General features: G+C 41.7%; 2 protein-coding genes across 2 annotated transcripts; both read left to right on the forward strand.

Moving 5' to 3' along the window:
* The first annotated feature begins 6176 nt into the window (after positions 1 to 6176).
* LOC131204028 (small serum protein 5-like) lies at positions 6177 to 9657 on the forward strand. Its single transcript, XM_058194830.1, has 4 exons — positions 6177 to 6246; positions 7604 to 7697; positions 8459 to 8588; positions 9496 to 9657. The coding sequence occupies exons 1-4, from the start codon at positions 6244 to 6246 to the stop codon at positions 9629 to 9631; spliced, it is 363 nt and encodes a 120-aa protein (XP_058050813.1). The 5' UTR covers positions 6177 to 6243; the 3' UTR covers positions 9632 to 9657.
* A 2431-nt stretch (positions 9658 to 12088) lies between these two features.
* LOC131204070 (small serum protein 5-like) lies at positions 12089 to 15739 on the forward strand. Its single transcript, XM_058194911.1, has 4 exons — positions 12089 to 12143; positions 13447 to 13540; positions 14243 to 14372; positions 15554 to 15739. Exons 1-4 carry the CDS (start codon positions 12141 to 12143, stop codon positions 15687 to 15689), a joined length of 363 nt encoding a protein of 120 aa, XP_058050894.1. The 5' UTR covers positions 12089 to 12140; the 3' UTR covers positions 15690 to 15739.
* The last annotated feature ends 2391 nt before the right edge of the window (positions 15740 to 18130 follow it).

Consider the following 18130-nt stretch of genomic DNA (forward strand, 5'->3'; position numbering starts at 1 on the left):
AAAGGATGGAAGGCTGAGTCAACCTTGGACCTGGTGGGACTAGAACCTGCAGTAATTGCAGGCAGCTGGTTTTAATAACAGGCTTCTTACAGCCTGAGCCACCACGATGCTATGATGTTTTGTGTAGAGATGAGATTAAAGATGGTAATCAAACTTTGGATACATTTGAGGAAATCGTCGCTGTACTGCTTGCCAAGGTTTAATATTCCCAGGAGAAACGTTGGGGGCTTCAGTTTTACAATCCAGGTTTTCATTAAAGTGGGCCAGGAAACACCAAAGGTGTTAATGCAGAAGATGTTTGATCATCAGGGATCCTCACAAATCTAATCAATCATTAAAATATAATGGTAGTCAGTCAATGCAGAGAATTTATATACTTGTCACATTTATCCTAAAGGTGGTTTTTTTTTCAGGAGACAACTGAACTTTCTTGTTTTTTCTTTGAAGGTGTTTCGCTTCTCATCCAAGAAGCTTTTTCAGCTCTGACTGGATGGTGGGGAATGGAAGGATTTAGAATCCTTGCAGACAGCTGGTCGTTTGCCTCCTTTTAGAGGGTCATTGAAGCCCTTGGAGATTTATCTGTCGTGTCCCACTCCTCCGCTGACGGCCGGGTCAGGGAAATCCGAATCAGGCGTGCCTCTGCAGCTCTTCCAAAGTCCTAGCAAAGTCCTCAGGGCAGGCAGGAGACCAGAAAGTGACTTCAGCAAGATATGTTTAGACTTTGCCTGACTCAGAGACTGCCAGAAAGCAGGTCCTTTATATAGGCCATGGGGTGTGGCTCCATGACTCAGCACTTATCCAGGCCTGCCCCTCCCTTCCTTCTGTTGCCTCCGCCTATCAAGTCTTCTGACGCGAGGGTCACTCCAGTCTGCAGCTGTTGGTAATTGACCTCCCTCAGGCTCACATGCTGTGGAGGAGGGGGCGGGGTCTAGTTGCTCCATTTGCCTGGGCATGGAGCAGAGCTGGGGGCTGGAGGTATTTCCTCCTCTTCAGCCTGTCTGGGCATGGAGCCAGGGCTGGGGCCGGGAGGCATACTAGGACATTCCTCCATGTTCGGAAGCAGATAAGAAGACCCTGGCTGTGGTGAGATCGGACGAGACACAACATTATCTGTGTCCTCAGGGTCACCTGAGTAGTGCAAATGGTTCCTGTAGTCTGCAATTTTTCCCCTCTGGAAATCCATTCCTACTCCCACACCATTCGAAGGGTCTTCATCCCAAATTATATAGTTAAAAGTCTTTAGAGATTCTCAGTCATCGAGCTTATGGTTGTCCACCATGACCTGGATGACTGTGAATTTCTACAGACTTTGTCACATTTATCCAACAGTGGATTTCTGGTAGCAGACTCCAACTCTCGTAGCAGGTTTCTCGCCACAGCTTGGTAATTGGGATTCTGCTGCAGGTTTGACTTTCAACTCTTCCATTCTCTTTTCCCAGATAAAGTGGTGACGCCCAACTCATGTGTTGATACATTAGACGGGAGAAGGCATCTCATTGGATCCACTTGGACCGCAAAGGATTGTTTTTGGTGCAAGTGCCACAAAGATGGATTGAGCTGCTGCCACAGGTAGGAAGAGGTTCCAGGCCACCATCAGATATATTAATGTGCACGTTTTCTCTTAGGTTAACACACAAGCATTTATTTATTTTTATATTCATAGTTTCATTAACTTATAATGTGACATACAAAAAGAATAGAAAAGCAAATATTAGGTCAATTTGGAAAAAGGGAAGCGGATAGTGGGGGAAAGCAAGGGGCGGGGGGAGCAAGGCATTGACGTCCGACTCCTTTGATGCAGTAAAATAAGGCGTTAAGATCTACCCTCAACTTTTTACTTTTTCATAATAATAGACACTAGCCATTTCTATAAGCCACAGGCATTTATTGAGGTAGCACGTATTAAGAAAGAAAGAAAGAGAAAAAGGAAGAAGGAAGAAAGGAGGGAAGGAAGGATGGAAGGAAGGAAGGAAGGAAGGAAGGAAGGAAGGAACTCCTACTTAAATCTTCTGCATTAGAGATGCCCAGAGCGCTGCTGGAGGCAGACAAAGCATAAGGCCAAAGAGGGCAAGTAAGAAGCTATCTTAGGATTTACCTTCTGGTGAAAGAGAAATGGACAGGAAAGTGTAATTATTTCTCCACCCTTTTTGCTTTTGCAGATAACTGACCAGCAGCTCTATTGTGTGTGATCAGGTCCCTCCTGGGTACACAGGAGGCGGGGGATGCTTTCCAGGGTGACTATGAGGAATATTCCATCCCTCAGATAGAGCTGACCTTTCCTCAGAGTTGGCTCTTACCTGGGCAGTTCCTGGCTGATCTTTGTTATCTAGGAAAGCTTGGGCCAGTTGCACTTGAGGAACTAGGCATGGTCTTAATAGATGTGAGATTGGTAACCTGGACCCTTGTCCCACCTGGGAGAGAGCAAGTGGTTGACCAGAAGATATTTAGGGCCTCTCTGTGGAAGGGGGTGAAATCACCTGCTGTCTTAAGAGGCCACCCTTAGACCCAACAGACAACTTTCATCCGGTCCCCAATCTCGCCTTTTTGAGGAAGATTATTGAAGAGAGTGTACGAAGGGACCAAGTGGAAGCAAGTTTCCAAGACGTTATTCACTACGGTTTCAGAGTGGGACACAGCATTGAAATGTCATCAGTAATTTCTGACGTTCTTTGGAAAGCTTGAGATGGCGTGGTGCAACCATTCTGGCTTTTCTGGATGTTTCATTGATTTTCAATGCCATCAACCATGGTTCCATCCTGGACCAGTTTTCTGGGAGACATTGTTTTTCAGTAGTTCTCCTCTTCCCCCCATGGCCAGTTCCAGTTGGTGTTGATGGAGAAGGAGAAGTCAAGTCCTCTGCAACGTGGACACCTCAGGGATAAGGACTCTCACCTCACCTTTTCAACCTCTACATGGAGTTTCGGGGGAAGTCATCCCATCAGTATTGGGTGCAGAACCAACATGATGATGATATCCAGTTAATGACCTACCCCTACTCAGATAGATGATGCTGTGGTAGTTCTGGCCAAGTACTGGAGGCCCTTAAAGGATGGGGAGGAAGCAATTTTGACTCAACCATGGTAGCATAGAATGGGTGTGGGTTTTTGCCCCCTGTCAAAAAGACCAGGTCATATATGGATGGAATTCTCCCAGATTGAGCTGGTACACAATTTGGGGAGGGTCTTCTTAAACTCACAGCTCCTGCTGAATAAGCTGGTGGCAGCCATGGCTATGGGGGGAGGGGTTTGCTCAGTGTTGACTAACTTTTGTTTTACTGACAAAAAGGTCCTGAAAATAGCTGAAAAGAGGTTGAAAAAGGAAGGAAGGAGATGGGAATGAGGAGAAGGAGGGAGGGAGGGAGGGAAGAGGGAAGGAAGAAGAAGGAAGGGATTAATCCCGCTTTAGCGTAGTCTCTTTCAGAATTGCCTGCAGAGAAGTTTTGTCAATCCTTCTCCTTCTGCTATTTATTTGTTATTTTTGGGTTGGAAATTGGCTTTAATTGTAAATTGCTTCTGAGGAGTCAGTGGGATTTATTCCCTCTGCCACCTCAGGTGTGAAATGTATATTTCAAATATATTGAAAGCAATATATTGCTTTCAATATATTTGAAAGCTTTTATATTTTATGATATATTATATATATTTTTATACTGCTTTTGAGTAAGCTCAGCCTCCAACGTTTTCCTTTGTGATGATGGGAGACGAATCCTTTGCCGATCTCCCCCCCCCCATCTTTTCACTGGGGGGAGAAGGGAATTTGCACCAGGAAACCGAAGGTTTGTTTAACCCTTTCATTTCTGGAGGTGTTGCGTATAGTTCCATGGCCTGGGGAAAGGGGGAGTGGCCGGGAGGCGGGGCTGGGTGTGATGAGTGATGTCGAGTTGGCCACGCCCACCCAGTCACATGACCACCCAGCCATGCCTCCCCAGCCATGTCATTAGGGCAGAGAACCAGTTGTTAAATTATTTGAATCCCATCGCTGCAATCAAAGATCCCTGTTGCTTAAAACAAAAAGATTAGAGGCACGTTTCTTGAGAAGCATCAAACGCCTTATGCTTTGGAAGTGCTTTGCAGCAACATTTAAACATAAATCTATCTAAACATAGATTTAAGCTTAATGTGAACCGCTCCAATCTTTTTTTTTTAATTGAAAAAGTTTTTACATAAAAAGCTTTCCCCATTTCCCCCCTCCCCCCTCCCTTCAAACCCCCCCCCCAACTTTCCAGAACAAACACAAGGTATAGTTAAAAATAAAACAAACGTATGCTAAAAAATTTCCCTCCTAACTCAGTTATATTCCTGCATTTCTCATCAAATCCTAACCTCCCCCAATACAATCAGAAATAATACATCCTAATCATTCAAAGGCAGTCTGATATCTCTTTGTCTGATATCTGTTTTGTATATAGTCAATCCATTTTTTCCATTCATTTAAGTATCTTTCTTGCGTATTGTCTTTCAAAAAGGCTGAGATTTTTGCCATCTCAGCCAAATTGGCAACTTTCAATATCCATTCTTCTATTGAAGGTAATTCTTTTTTCTTCCAATACTGTCCTATCAGTAATCTTGCCACTGTTATTAGATTTAAAATAAATTTAGTCTCAATTACTGTACAGTCCATGATAATTCCCAATAAAAAAAAATTATTTATCTTCTTTTTCAAAGCATTTTGTAAAATCCACCAAATTCTTATCCAAAAAGCCTTAATATTCTTGCAAGTCCACCAAATATGAAAATATGTAGCATCATCACAATTACATCTCCAACATTTTGCTTGCATATCTGGATACACACATGATAATTTCTTAGGATCTAAATGTCATCTATAAAACATTTTATAAAAATTTTCCCTTAAATTCTGTGCCTGCGTAAATTTAACATTTCTAACCCAAATTTTTCCCCAAGTTTCCAATAATATTGGCTCCTGAAAATTTTGTGCCCATTTTATCATACAGTCCTTTACCAAATCCCTTTCAGAATCTATTTCAAGTAACACATTATACAATCTCTTAATATGCTCCTGAGACTGATTTCTAATTTGCTTTACCAATCTTGATTGCAGAAAATACGACTTCAGGAACAGAGTTGTTAATGCCTGGAATGTACTACCAGACTCTGTGGTCTCTTCCCAAAATCCCCAAAGCTTTAACCAAAAACTATCTACTATTGACCTTACCCCATTCCTAAGAGGTCTGTAAGGGGCATGCATAAGAGCACCAACGTACCTACTGTTCCTGTCCTAATGTTCCCTTTGATTGTATCCAATTTCATATAATTATTGCATACTTATGATTATATTTATGATTATATATCGTATAGTTATTTCATGCTTATGCTTATATATACTGTTGTGACAAATAAATAAATAAATAAAATAAAATAAAAACATTTGTGGCCGGTGCAAAGAAGTGCACAAGAAGGAAGGGGAGAATTATGGAAGCCTCTTACTGCTCTGGGCCATCAACTGCCTTGGAGTATTGGAATTCCTGGAAAGTGGAAATTTTGTCTCAGCAAAGACCAAGAATTGGGGCAAAGCACTCTGTGCACCATTAACAGAAAGAGGAGGAAATCTGCAGGAAATCCATGGGAGAATACCGCAATTCCCCTTAAGAAGAGCCAGAGAGCAAGTGGGTAGTACTAACACAGAAAAAACAACAACATGTGAGATTGTAACCAAGAGATAAAAAGCCTGCAGGGAAAGCAAGTCTACTCTGTCAAATGCCTTATTGAAGATTTGAATGGACAGACAAAAAGGATGCAGGGAAAACCATACAAAGGCAGGACTCAGAGGATATTACCACAGCTCTAAAATACCTAATTCTGGTTTGGGGGGGATCCCTGGAAAGTAACGAGAGTAAATCCCACTCCCAAGTGTAGCACAACACTCAGCATGGGTAGGGCTCATCCTGAGAGAAGGTGGGGGAGGACTTCTCATATTCTGCTGGAGGCTTACAATCTCACCATGGTCTTTTTCTAGCCATGTTGTTCTAAAGCTGACAAAATACTTTCCCGTTATCACATCTCCTAAACAAACACAAATTAGCCATAGACCAAATGTTTTTCTTCCGGCAGTGGCTATTCTGACAAAACTTTCACTCAGCATTTTTTTTTTTTAAGTGCACAAGGGGCGGTCTTGGTTTTTGTATAAATTGGAGGAGCAGATTCCTTTCCGGCCTCAGAGAGAATTGCTGATCCTTGTCCTTCTTCCCTACTAAGAGTTTCCTGGGTCTCCCCCAAAGCCAGGATGGTAAGTAAAACGGTTTGTTCTTCATTTTCAAGAGGAGCTTTAACTGACTTGGGTGTGAGAAGAGAATGGCTGCAGGAATGAAGTGGCCCCTTTGGGAATGTCACAGCAGCAGAACCGAGAGTCGTAGCTGTGGTTGTAATAATGGAAGAAATACTCTACATTATTTAGATACAATAAAGGCAGAAAGAAATGAAGATCAGATGAATAGAATAGAATAGAATAGAATAGAATAGAATAGAATAGAATAGAATAGAATAGAATAGAATAGAATAGAATAGAATTTTTATGCTCTCAGTGTACATAAAAGAAAAGGTATGTTTGTCAAGAATCATAAGGTACAACACTCAATGAAGGAAGTCATAGGGAACAAATAATCAATCAAATAATATTAGGAAACAGTCAACATAAATCATAAGGATACAAGCAACAAGGTTACAGTCATGCAGTCATAAGTGAGAGGAAATAGGTGATGGGAACGATGAGAAGATTAATAGTAGTGCAGATTTAGTAAACAGTTTGACAGTGTTGAGGGAATTATTTGTTTAGCAGAGTGATGGCCTTCGGGAAAAAACTGTTCTTGTGTCTAGTTGTTCTGGTGTGCAGTGCTCTATAGCGTCGTTTTGAGGGTAGGAGTTGAAACAGTTTATGTCAACAGATGCTTCTTCAGAACTCCAAAATAGAGATAGGACAAACAGAATTGTTTGCAAAACCAATAAATTACATTTGGGGTGTGTGTGTGAGAAATAAGGTTAAAATCCAGAGGTTGCTGGTCTAATTTTTGGGCAAGGACTCAAAAACAGAGTTTATTTTCTAGTTATTTAACAGTATTACGGATAGATACACAAATTCAGGAATGCACTATTTGGTATGAAGGGCATATCGAATCAGGAATGGAGAGTCAGGATCTTCACTTTTCTTCCCACAAAGCATCCCAGGTTGAAAAATGTATGAGAAGGGGAGGAAACTGATGTGGGGCTAAAGCTCATCTGTGGTGGGGGGTCAATTCCAATGATGCCAATGGAGAGTTTTGCCTCCGGAGGGGGGAAGGACGGAAAAAATTCCACCCTGAGGACTACTAGGTGGACGAACCAAGGGCTGAGATATTGGGGTAACCTGGATTGTGTGAAGCTGTCACAAAGAGGGGAGGGAGATGTTCCAGGTTGACCCTCTTGTGCAACAGAGACTAAGCTACACACTTGCACAAGATTGTAAACTTAACCTAGAGGGCTTGTTCCAAAGTTCATGAACTTCATTTTATTATCGGAAGGGAATTAGAAAGACTTTGAAAAGCCAGTTTCTGAAACAATTAGTAAGATCTCTCATGGCTTATTCTGTCTTTTTTCTTTCCCTTTCTCAGAAAGCCTTCTTCTGCCTGATCATCTTCTCTCTCATGCTGGCTGCATGTCAAGGAGCGTGCTTTGGGAGTAACTTTAAGGCTGAGTTTAAAGATGGTAATCAAACTTTTGATACATTTGAGGAAATCATTGCTGTAGCGCTTGCCAAGGTTTAGTAATGGCAGGAGAAACGTTGAGGGCTTAATTTTTACAATCCAGGTTTTCATTAAAGTGGGCCAGGAAACACCGACGGCGTTAATGCAGAAGTTTGATCATCTGGGATTTTCACAAATCTAGTCAATCATTAAAATATAATGGTAGTCAGTCAATGCAGAGAATTTATATACTTGTCACATTTATCCCAAAGGTGTTTTTTTTTTTCAGGAGACAACTTGACTTTCTTGTTTTTTCTTTGAAGTCATTTTGCTTCACATCCAAAAAGCTTCTTCAGCTCTGACTGGATGGTGAGGAATGGAAGGATTGATATCCCTTGCAGATAGCTGGTCATTTGCATTCTTTTAGCGAGTTTTTAAGGCTTCCTGGAGGTTTATCTGTGTCCTCAGAGTCACTTGAGTAGTGCTAATGGTTCCTGGTTTTGCAATTTTTTCCTCTGGAAATCCATACTTACTCCCACACCATTCCAAGGGTGCTAATCCCAAATTGTATAGCTAAATGTCTGTAAAGATTCTCAGTCATCAAAGTTATGGTTGTCCACCATGACCTGGATGACTGACAATCTCTACAGACTTTGTCACATTTATCCAACAGTGGATTTCTGGTAGCAGACTCCAACTCTCGTAGCAGGTTTCTCGCCACAACTTGGCAGTTTGGATTCTGCTACAGGTTCAACTTTCAACTCTTCCATTCTTTCTTCTCAGGTAAAGAGGTGAGGCCCAACACCTGTGTTGATATCTATGATAAGAGCAAGCATCTCATTGGGTCCACTTGGAATACAGCTCATTGTTTTAGATGCGAGTGCGGTAGAAACGGATTGTCATGCTGCCACAGGTAGGAAAAGGTCCCAAGTGAGCATCACATATATTAATTTGCTCTTGTTTTCTCTTAGGTTAGTGGTGCAGTGGTTGAAGCTGGAGCTCTTTTCTCACAATCAGGAGGTTGTAAGTTCAATCCTAGGTAGAGGCAGATATTTCTCTCTCTGGACACGATGAGAATATATCTGCTGAATATAACTCTGCATTGGCGACAGGAAGGACACCTGGCCACTAAACACTCAGCTCCATTCAGTTGCCCAGACTCCGCCCCGTGAGGGATTATTGGTTTGTTAAAAGATGATGAAGTTTCCTCTTAGGTTTAGCCGGAAACAGTTATTGAGAAAGCGGATATTCAGGTATACATGGATAAACCTTCTACATAACTCTTCTGTATTAGAGGAACTTAGAGGGCAGTTGGAGGCAGACAAAGAACAAAGCCAAAGATGGCAAGTAAGAACCTTAGGACACACATTCTGATGACAGAGATAGGAAAATAATTACATCTCGGTCATTGCAGATAACTGTCCAGCAGCTCTCTTTTGGGTGATCAGGTGTGTCTCTTGGGTAAGGGGCAGTGGGGGTGGCTTTCCTGGGTGGCTGTGAGGAATATTCCATCGTTCAGGTAGAATATCTCAGCTTTCCTCAGAGCTGGACCTTAGCTGGGCAGATCCTGACTGACTCCTGTTATCTGGTAAAGGTTTGAGTCAGTTGCTCGTGAGGAACTGGACATGGTCTTAGTAGATGTGAGATGGGTGACCTGTCCTGGACCCTTTGACCAAATCAACCTTTCTCCCAGAGAAGTTCTGCAAGTTCTAAGGTGGAAGATAATCATAGCGGTATTTGCCAATTAAAAGCAACGTTGACTGACCATTACCCCTCCTTCTTCCTTTTCTTCCACCTCCTTCCCCCCCACCACTTCAAAGATATGGTGGTATTGGAGTTGTTCAAGGGTGCAAAAGGGTGATAAATCCAGTAACATGTGAACAGGAATACTATCGACTTGATGACCCATCGCAGCGCTGTGATGTCCCATCTCTTCACAAGGACGGACCGGAATAAATCTCTTATGTGTAGATGAACCTGAATAAATCTCTCGCATCAGCATCTTAATCTTTTTTCTTGTCTTTTCTTTTTTTTATTAAATAAGAATTATGTAAAACATGAAGCTGGTGTCATGATGTCAACCCTGCAAAACAGAAGGATGCTGACTGTGTCAGTACGACACTCTATGTCAAACAATCACTGCTTAATAGCAATAAAACATAGACTAGACTAGACTAGACTAGAATAGAATAGAATTCTTTATTAGCCGAGTTCTTTGGCCAAATTCCTTGAACACACAAGGAATTTGTCTTGGTGCATAGGCTCTCAGTGTACATAAAAGAAAAGATACGTTCATCAAGAATCATAAGGTACAACACTTAATGATAGTCATAGGGTACAAATAAGCAATTCAAATCATTTTAGGAAACAGTCAATATAAATCATAAGGATACAAGCAACAAAGTTACAGTCATACAGTCATAAGTGGGAGGAGATGGGTGATGGGAACGATGAGAAGATTAATAGTAGTGCAGACTTAGTAAATAGTTTGACAGTGTTGAGGGAATTATTTGTTTAGCAGAGTGATGGCATTGGGGAAGAAACTGTTCTTGTGTCTAGTTGTTCTGGTGTGCAGTGCTCTATAGCGTCGTTTTGAGGGTAGGAGTTGAAACAGTTTATGTCCAGGATGTGAGGAGTCTGTAAATATTTTCACAGCCCTCTTTTTGACTCGTGCAGTATACAGGTCCTCAATGGAAGGCAGGTTGGTAGCAATTATTTTTTCTGCAGTTCTAATGATCCTCTGAAGTCTGTGTCTGTCTTGTTGGGTTGCAGAACCAAACCAGACAGTTATAGAGGTGCAGATGACAGACTCAATAATTCCTCTGTAGAACTGGATCAGCAGCTCCTTGGGCAGTTTGAGCTTTCTGAGTTGGCACAGAAAGAACATTCTCTGTTGTGCTTTTTTGATGACGTTTTTGATGTTAGCTGTCCATTTTAGATCTTGCGATATGGTAGAACCTAGAAATTTGAACGTCTTTGCTGTTGATATTATGTTGTCTAGTATTGAAAGAGGTGGAAGTATGGAAGGGTTTCTCCTAAATTCTACCTCCATTTCTACTGTTTTGAGTGTGTTCAGTTCCAAATTGTTCCGGTTGCACCATGAGGCTGTCATTCAACCTCCCATCTGTAGGCAGATTCATCATGGTCTTGAATAAGACTGATCACTGTTGTGTCATCTGCAAACTTCAGTAGTTTAACAGATGGATCGTGTGAGATGCAGTAATTGGTATATAGAGAGAAGACAAGTGGAGAGAGCACACAGCCTTGGGGGCTGTGCTAAATGTACAGGTATCTGATGTGATTCTGCTTAGATTCATCTGCTGCTTCCTGTCTATTAGGAAGCTTATGATCCACTTACAAGTGCATTCAGGTACCGCTAGCTGGTTTAGATTAGTTAGAAGAATGTCTGGAATGATGGTATTGAATGCTGAACTAAAGTCTACAAAGAGGACCCTTGCATAGGTCTTTGGAGATTCAAGATGTTGTAGGATGTAGTGCAGAGCCATATTAACAGCATCATCTGTTGATCTATTTGCTCGGTATGCAAATTTCAGGGGGCTAACAGCAGATCCGTGATGGTTTTCAAGTGGGACAGCACTAGCCTTTCAAAGGGTTTCATGGCTACAGATGTTAGAGCAATTGGTTCCTTGATGGTGGGCTTCATGTATGTACTACAAAGAAAGAAAGAAAAAAGATACCACACAAGGCCAGCATAGTTGCACAAAGAGCTCTCTGACCAGTTAAGTGGCAAAACGATCAAATATTTTTAAAAAATGGAAAGAGGGGTATACAATAATACCCGCAAATAGCCCAAATCTGCAAAAAAGGCTCCAATTCTCCCTTTTTAGGGTGGATGGTAGACGGAAATGGTACATGGATGGAAAGCCAAGATGAAGCAAATTATGCAGATTTTTTTCAGTTTGGTTCTGGTCAGGTCACAGAAATGAAACGGCATTACTATAAACGGATATTACCAAAGCTCTAAAATGCCAAATTCTGGCTTGGGAATCCCTGGGAAGTAATGAGGGGAAGCCCAACTCCCAAGAGTAGGACAACCAATTACTGTGGGTCACAATCCTCAACATGGGTAGGGCCCATCTTGGGGGAAGCTGGTGTGGAGGCTGCCCATGTGGCCGTTTCAATTTCTCACATTCTGCTGGCGATTTTCAGTCTCTCCATCATTTGGTCTTTTTCTAGCAAGGTGGATCTGAAGCTGATGAAATACTTTCCCGTTATCACATCTCCTAAACAAACACACAAATTAGCCATAGACCAAATGTTTTTCTTCTGGCAGTGGCTATTCTGACAAAACTTTCACTCAGCATTTTTTGTTTAAAGTGCACAAGGGGCGGTCTTGGTTTTTGTATAAATTGGAGGAGCAGATTCCTTGCTGGCCTCAGAGAGAATTGCTGCTCCTTGTCCTTCTTCCTTACTAAGAGTTTCCTGGGTCTCCCCCAAAGCCAGGATGGTAAGTAAAACGTTCTTCATTTTCAAGAGAAGTTTTAACTGACTTGGGTGTGAGAAGAATGATAGTCATATAGAATAGAATAGAATAGAATAGAATAGAGTAGAGTAGAGTAGAGTAGAGTAGAGTAGAGTAGAGTAGAAAGAATAGAATAGAATAGAATAGAATAGAATAGAATAGAATAGAATAGAATAGAATAGAATAGAATAGAATTCTTTATTGACCAACTGTGATTGGACACACAAGGTGCATACATTCTCAGTGTACATAAAAGAAAAGATGCATTTGTCAAGAATCATAAGGTACAACACTTAATGATAATTATAGGGTACAAATAAGCAATCAAATCGTATTAGGAAACAGTCAACATAAATCATAAGGATACAAGAAATAAGGTTACAGTCATGCAGTCATAAATGGAAGGAGATGGGTGCTGGGAATGATGAGAAGTTTAATAGTAATGCAGACTTAGTAAAGAGTTTGAAAGTGTTGTGTGATGAGTGATGGTGTTTCGGGGAAAAACTGTTCTTGTGTCTAGTTGTTCTGGTGTGCAGTGCTCTTTAACCTCTGTTTTGAGGGTAGGAGTTAAAACAATTTATTTCAACAAATGCTTCTTCAGAACTCCAAAATAGATATAGGACAAACAGAACTGTTTGCAAAACCAATAAATTACATTTTGGGGTGTGCGAGATAAGGTTAAAATCCAGAGGTTGCTGGTCTAATTTTTGGGCAAGGACTCAAAAACAGAGTTTATTTTCTAGTTATTTAAAAGTATTACAGATAGATATACAAAATCAGGAATGTACTATTTGGTATGAAGGGCATATTGAATCAGGAATGGAGAGTCAGGATTGTCACTTTCCTACCACAAAACATCCCAGGTTGGAAAAGGTATGAGAAGGGGAGGAAACTGATGTGGGGCTAAGGCTTACCTGTGGTGGTGGGGTCAATCCCAATGATGCCAATGGAGAGTTTTGCCTCCAGAGGGGGGAAGGACGGAAAAAATTCCACCCTGAGGACTACTAGGTGAATGAACCAAGGGTTGAGCTACTCAGGTATCCTGGATTGTGTGCAGTTGGCACAAAGAGGTGGGGGGGGATGCTCTAGGTTGACCCTCTTGTGCAAGAGAGACCGAACTGCACACTTGCACAAGATGGTAAACTTAACCCAGAGGGCTTTTTATAAAGTTCCTGGACAATGTTGCATTATCAAACAGGACTTTTGTAAAACTTTGAACAGCCAGTTGCTCAAACAATTAATAAGATCTCTCATGGCTTATTCTGTCTTTTTTCTTTCCCTTTCTCAGAAAGCCTTCTTCTGCCTGATCATCTTCTCTCTCATGCTGGCTGCATGTCAAGGAGCCTGCTTTCGGGGTCCCTTTGATGCTGAGTTTATAGATGGTAACCACACTTTTGATACATTTGAGCAAATCAATGCTGTACTGCTTGCCAAAGTTTAATAATCCTAGCAGAACCATGGGCTTAATTTATAAAATCCAGGTTTTCATTAGTGGGCCAGGAAAAACCGATGGTGATCTAATCAATCATTAAAATATAATGGTAGTTAGTCAATTCAAAGAAATTTTATACTTCTCACATTTATCCCAAAGGTCCTTTTTCAGGAGGCAACTTGACTTTCTTGTTTTTTCTTTGAAGACGTTTTGTTTCTCATCCAAGAAGCTTCTTCAGTTCTGACTGGATGGTGGGGAATGGAAGGATTGATACTCCTTGCAGACAGCTGGTCATTTACATCCTTTTAGAGGGTTGTTGAGGCCACTCTGAGGTTTATCTGTGTCCTCAAGGTCACCTGAGTTATGAAAATGATTCCTGTAATCTGCCATTTTTCCTCTGGGGATCCATTCCTACTCCCACACCATTCCAAGGGTGCTAATCCCAAATTGTATAGCTAAAACTCTATAGAGATTCTCAGTCATCCAGGTCATGGTTGTCCATGTAGAGAATCTCTACAGACTTTGTCAGATTTATCCAACAGTAGATTTCTGGTAGCAGACTCCAACTCTCGTAGCAGGTTTCTCGCCACAGCTTGGCAGTTTGGATTCTGCTACAGGTTCAACTTTCAACTCTTCAATTCTTGCTTCTCAGGTAAAGAGGTGAAGTTCAACTTATGTGTTGATACCTATGATAGGAGCAAGCATCTCATTGGGTCCACTTGGAATTCAGCTCATTGTTATAGATGCGAGTGCGATGGAAATGGATTGTCATGCTGCCACAGGTAGGAAAAGGTCCCAAGCGAGCATCACATATATTAAATTGCTCTTTTTTTCTCTTAGGTTAGTGGTGCAGTAGCCTAGAAGTGAAGCTCTTGCCTCACAATCAGGAGGCTGTAAGTTCAATCCTAGGTAGAGGCAGGTATTTCTCTCTCTGGACACTGATGAGAATATATCTGCTGAATATAACTCTGCCTTGGCGACAGGAAGGATATCCGGCCACTAAACACTCAGCTCCATTCAGTTACCGAGGCTCCACTCCACGAGGGATTATGGGTTTGTTAAAAGATGATGAAGTTTCCTCTTAGGTTTAGCAGGAAACAGTTATTGAGATAGCGGATATTCAGGTATACATGGATAAACCTTCTACATAATTCTTCTGTATTAGAGGAACTTAGAGGGCAGCTGGAGGCAGACAAAGAACAAAGCCAAAGATGGCAAGTAAGAACCTTAGGACACACATTCTGATGACAGAGATAGGAAAATAATTACATCTCGGTCATTGCAGATAACTGTCCAGCAGCTCTCTTTTGGGTGATCAGGTGTGTCTCTTGGGTAAGGGGCAGGTGGGGGTGGCTTTCCTGGGTGGCTGTGAGGAATATTCCATCATTCAGGTAGAATTTTTTTTTAATTTGCATTTATACCCCGCCCTTCTCCGAAGACTCAGGGCGGCTTACATTGTGTAAGGCAATAGTCTCATCCTATTTGTATATTTATATACAAAGTCAACTTATTGCCCCCAACAATCTGGGTCCTCATTTTACCTAACTTATAAAGGATGGAAGGCTGAGTCAACCTTGGGCCTGGTGGGACTTGAACCTGCAGTAATTGCAGGCAGCTGTGTTAATAACAAACTGCATTAGTCTGTTGAGCCACAAGAGGCCCTTATCTCAGCTTTCCTCAGAGTTGGACCTTAGCTGGGCAGATCCTGACTGACTCCTGTTATCTGGTAAAGGTTTGAGTCAGTTGCTCTTGAGGAACTGGACATGGTCTTAGTAGATGTGAGATGGGTGACCTGTCCTGGACCCTTTGGCCAAATCAACCTTTCTCCCAGAAATAGTTCAATAGTTCTCTGCAAGTTCTAAGGAGGCAGATAATCATAGCGGTATTTGCCAATTAAAATCAATGTTGATTGACCATTACCCCTCCTTCTTCCCCTTCTTCCACCTCTTCCCCCCCCTCAAAGATATGGTGGTATTGGAGTTGTTCAAGGGTGCAATACGGTGATAAATCCAGTAACATGTAAACTTGAACACTATCGACTTGATGACCCATCGCAGCGCTGTGATGTCCCATCTCTTCACCTGGACAAACCGGAATAAATCTTTTTGTGCAAATGCAGCTGAATAAATCTCTCGCATCAGCATCTTAATCTTTTTTCTTGTCTTTTCTTCTTTTATTAAATAAGAATTATGTAAAACATGAAGCTGGTGTCGTGATGTCAACCCTGAAAAACAGAAGGATGCTGACTGTGTCAGTACGACACTCTACGTCAAACAATCACTGCTTAATAGCAATAGAACTTAGACTAGACTAGACTAGACTAGACTAGACTAGAATAGAATAGAATTCTTTATTAGCCAAGTTCCTTGGACACACAAGGAATTTGTCTTGGTGCATATGCTCTCAGTATAGATAAAAGAAAAGATACATTCGTCAAGAATCATAAGGTGCAACACATAATGATAGTCATAGAGTACAAATAAGCAATCAAATCATTTTAGGAAACAGTCAATATAAATCATAACGATACCAGCAACAAAGTTACAGTCACACAGTCATAAGTGGGAGGAGATGGGTGATAAAAACGATGATAAGATTAATAGTAGTGCAGACTTAGTAACTAGTTTGACAGTGTTGAGGGAATTATTTGTTTAGCAGAGTGATGGCGTTGGGGAAGAAACTGTTCTTGTGCCTAGTTGCTCTGGTTTGCAGTGCTGTATAATGTCGTTTTGAGGGTAGGAGTTGAGACAGTTTATGTCCAGGATGTGAGGGGTCTGTAAATATTTTCCCAGCCCTCTTTTTGACTTGTGCAGTATACAGGTCCTCAATGGAAGGCAGGTTGGTAGCCATTGTTTTTTCTGCAGTTCTAATGATCCTCTGAAGTCTGTGTCTGTCTTGTTGGGTTGCAGAAACAAACCAGTCAGTTATAGAGGTGCAGATGACAGACTCAATAATTCCTCTGTAGAACTGGATCAGCAGCTCCTTGGGCAGTTTGAGCTTTCTGAGTTGGCACAGAAAGAACGTTCTCTGTTGTGCTTTTAATGATGTTTTTGATGTTAGGTGTCCATTTTAGATCCTGCGATATGGTAGAACCTTGAAATTTGAAGGTTTCTACTGTTGATACTGTGTTGTCTAGTATTGAAAGAGGTGGTAGTATGGGAGGGTTTCTCTTAAAGGCAACCACCATTTCTACAGTTTTGAGTGTGTTCAGTTCCAGATTGTTCCGGTCGCACCACAAGGCTAGTCGTTCAACCTCCCATTACATAAAATAACTTTCTAATTATTCAAAGGCAATCTGATATTTCTTAATCTGATATCTGTTTTGTAGATAATCAATCCATTTTTCCATTCAATTAAATATCTTTCCTGCGTATTGTCTTTTAAAAGCTGAGATTTTAGCCATCTCAGCCAAATTAATAACTTTCAATATCCATTCTTCTATTGTAGGTATCTCTTCTTTCTCTCTCACATATCACTCTCTCTCTGGGTCCCTTTCTCTCTCTCTCTAACCTCTCTCAGTCTAATCTTTCTCTCTCACATATCACTCTCTCTGGGTCCCTTTCTCTCTCTCTAACCTCTCTCAGTCTAATCTTTCTCTCTCTCTAACCTCTCTCAGTCTAATCTTTCTCTCTCTCTGGGTCCCTTTCTCTCTCTCTAACCTCTCTCAGTCTAATCTTTCTCTCTCTCTAACCTCTCTCAGTCTAATCTTTCTCTCTCACATATCACTCTCTCTCTGGGTCCCTTTCTCTCTCACATATCACTCTCTCTGGGTCCCTTTCTCTCTCACATATCACTCTCTCTGGGTCCCTTTCTCTCTCTCTAACCTCTCTCAGTCTAATCTTTCTCTCTCACATATCACTCTCTCTCTCTAACCTCTCTCAGTCTAATCTTTCTCTCTCACATATCACTCTCTCTCTCACATATCACTCTCTCTCTCTCTCACATATCACTCTCTCTCTGGGTCCCTTTCTCTCTCACATATCACTCTCTCTCTGGGTCCCTTTCTCTCTCTCTAACCTCTCTCAGTCTAATCTTTCTCTCTCTCTGGGTCCCTTTCTCTCTCTCTGGGTCCCTTTCTCTCTCACATATCACTCTTTCTCTGAGCCAACGGGCTCCGGATTATTGGCCGACTTTTTCTTGGCCATCCGCCTTGGATTATTTTTGAAACTGTCCCTGCTGTTTCCTCGAACCTGATGGCGCCGCTGGAACTCTGGGACCTCAGCTAAGTCTTGCGCCCCCGGTCATTGTCAGCTGTGAATTCAAATTGGTATTGGTCATGATCTGTTTCATTTGGTTCTGTTTGATCAGTTATTCGCTTCCTTATCTGATCTATGTGGCGCCCACACTCGGTTGTCTGGTAGCTCTACCACGTACGATTTTGGGCCGTTATCTTTATTATTTGTCCTGCGAACCAACTAGGGCCGCCCCATAGTTTCGCCCACACCCGTCGCCATGCTCATTTCCTTGTCTTTTCTAGTTCCCTTGTAACCCTCTGTGTAATGGGATTCAAACGGTCAAGTGGGCACCGGAGTTTCCGGCC

This window comes from Ahaetulla prasina, chromosome 9 (assembly GCF_028640845.1).
Source record: "Ahaetulla prasina isolate Xishuangbanna chromosome 9, ASM2864084v1, whole genome shotgun sequence".
Classification (NCBI taxonomy): domain Eukaryota; kingdom Metazoa; phylum Chordata; class Lepidosauria; order Squamata; family Colubridae; genus Ahaetulla; species Ahaetulla prasina.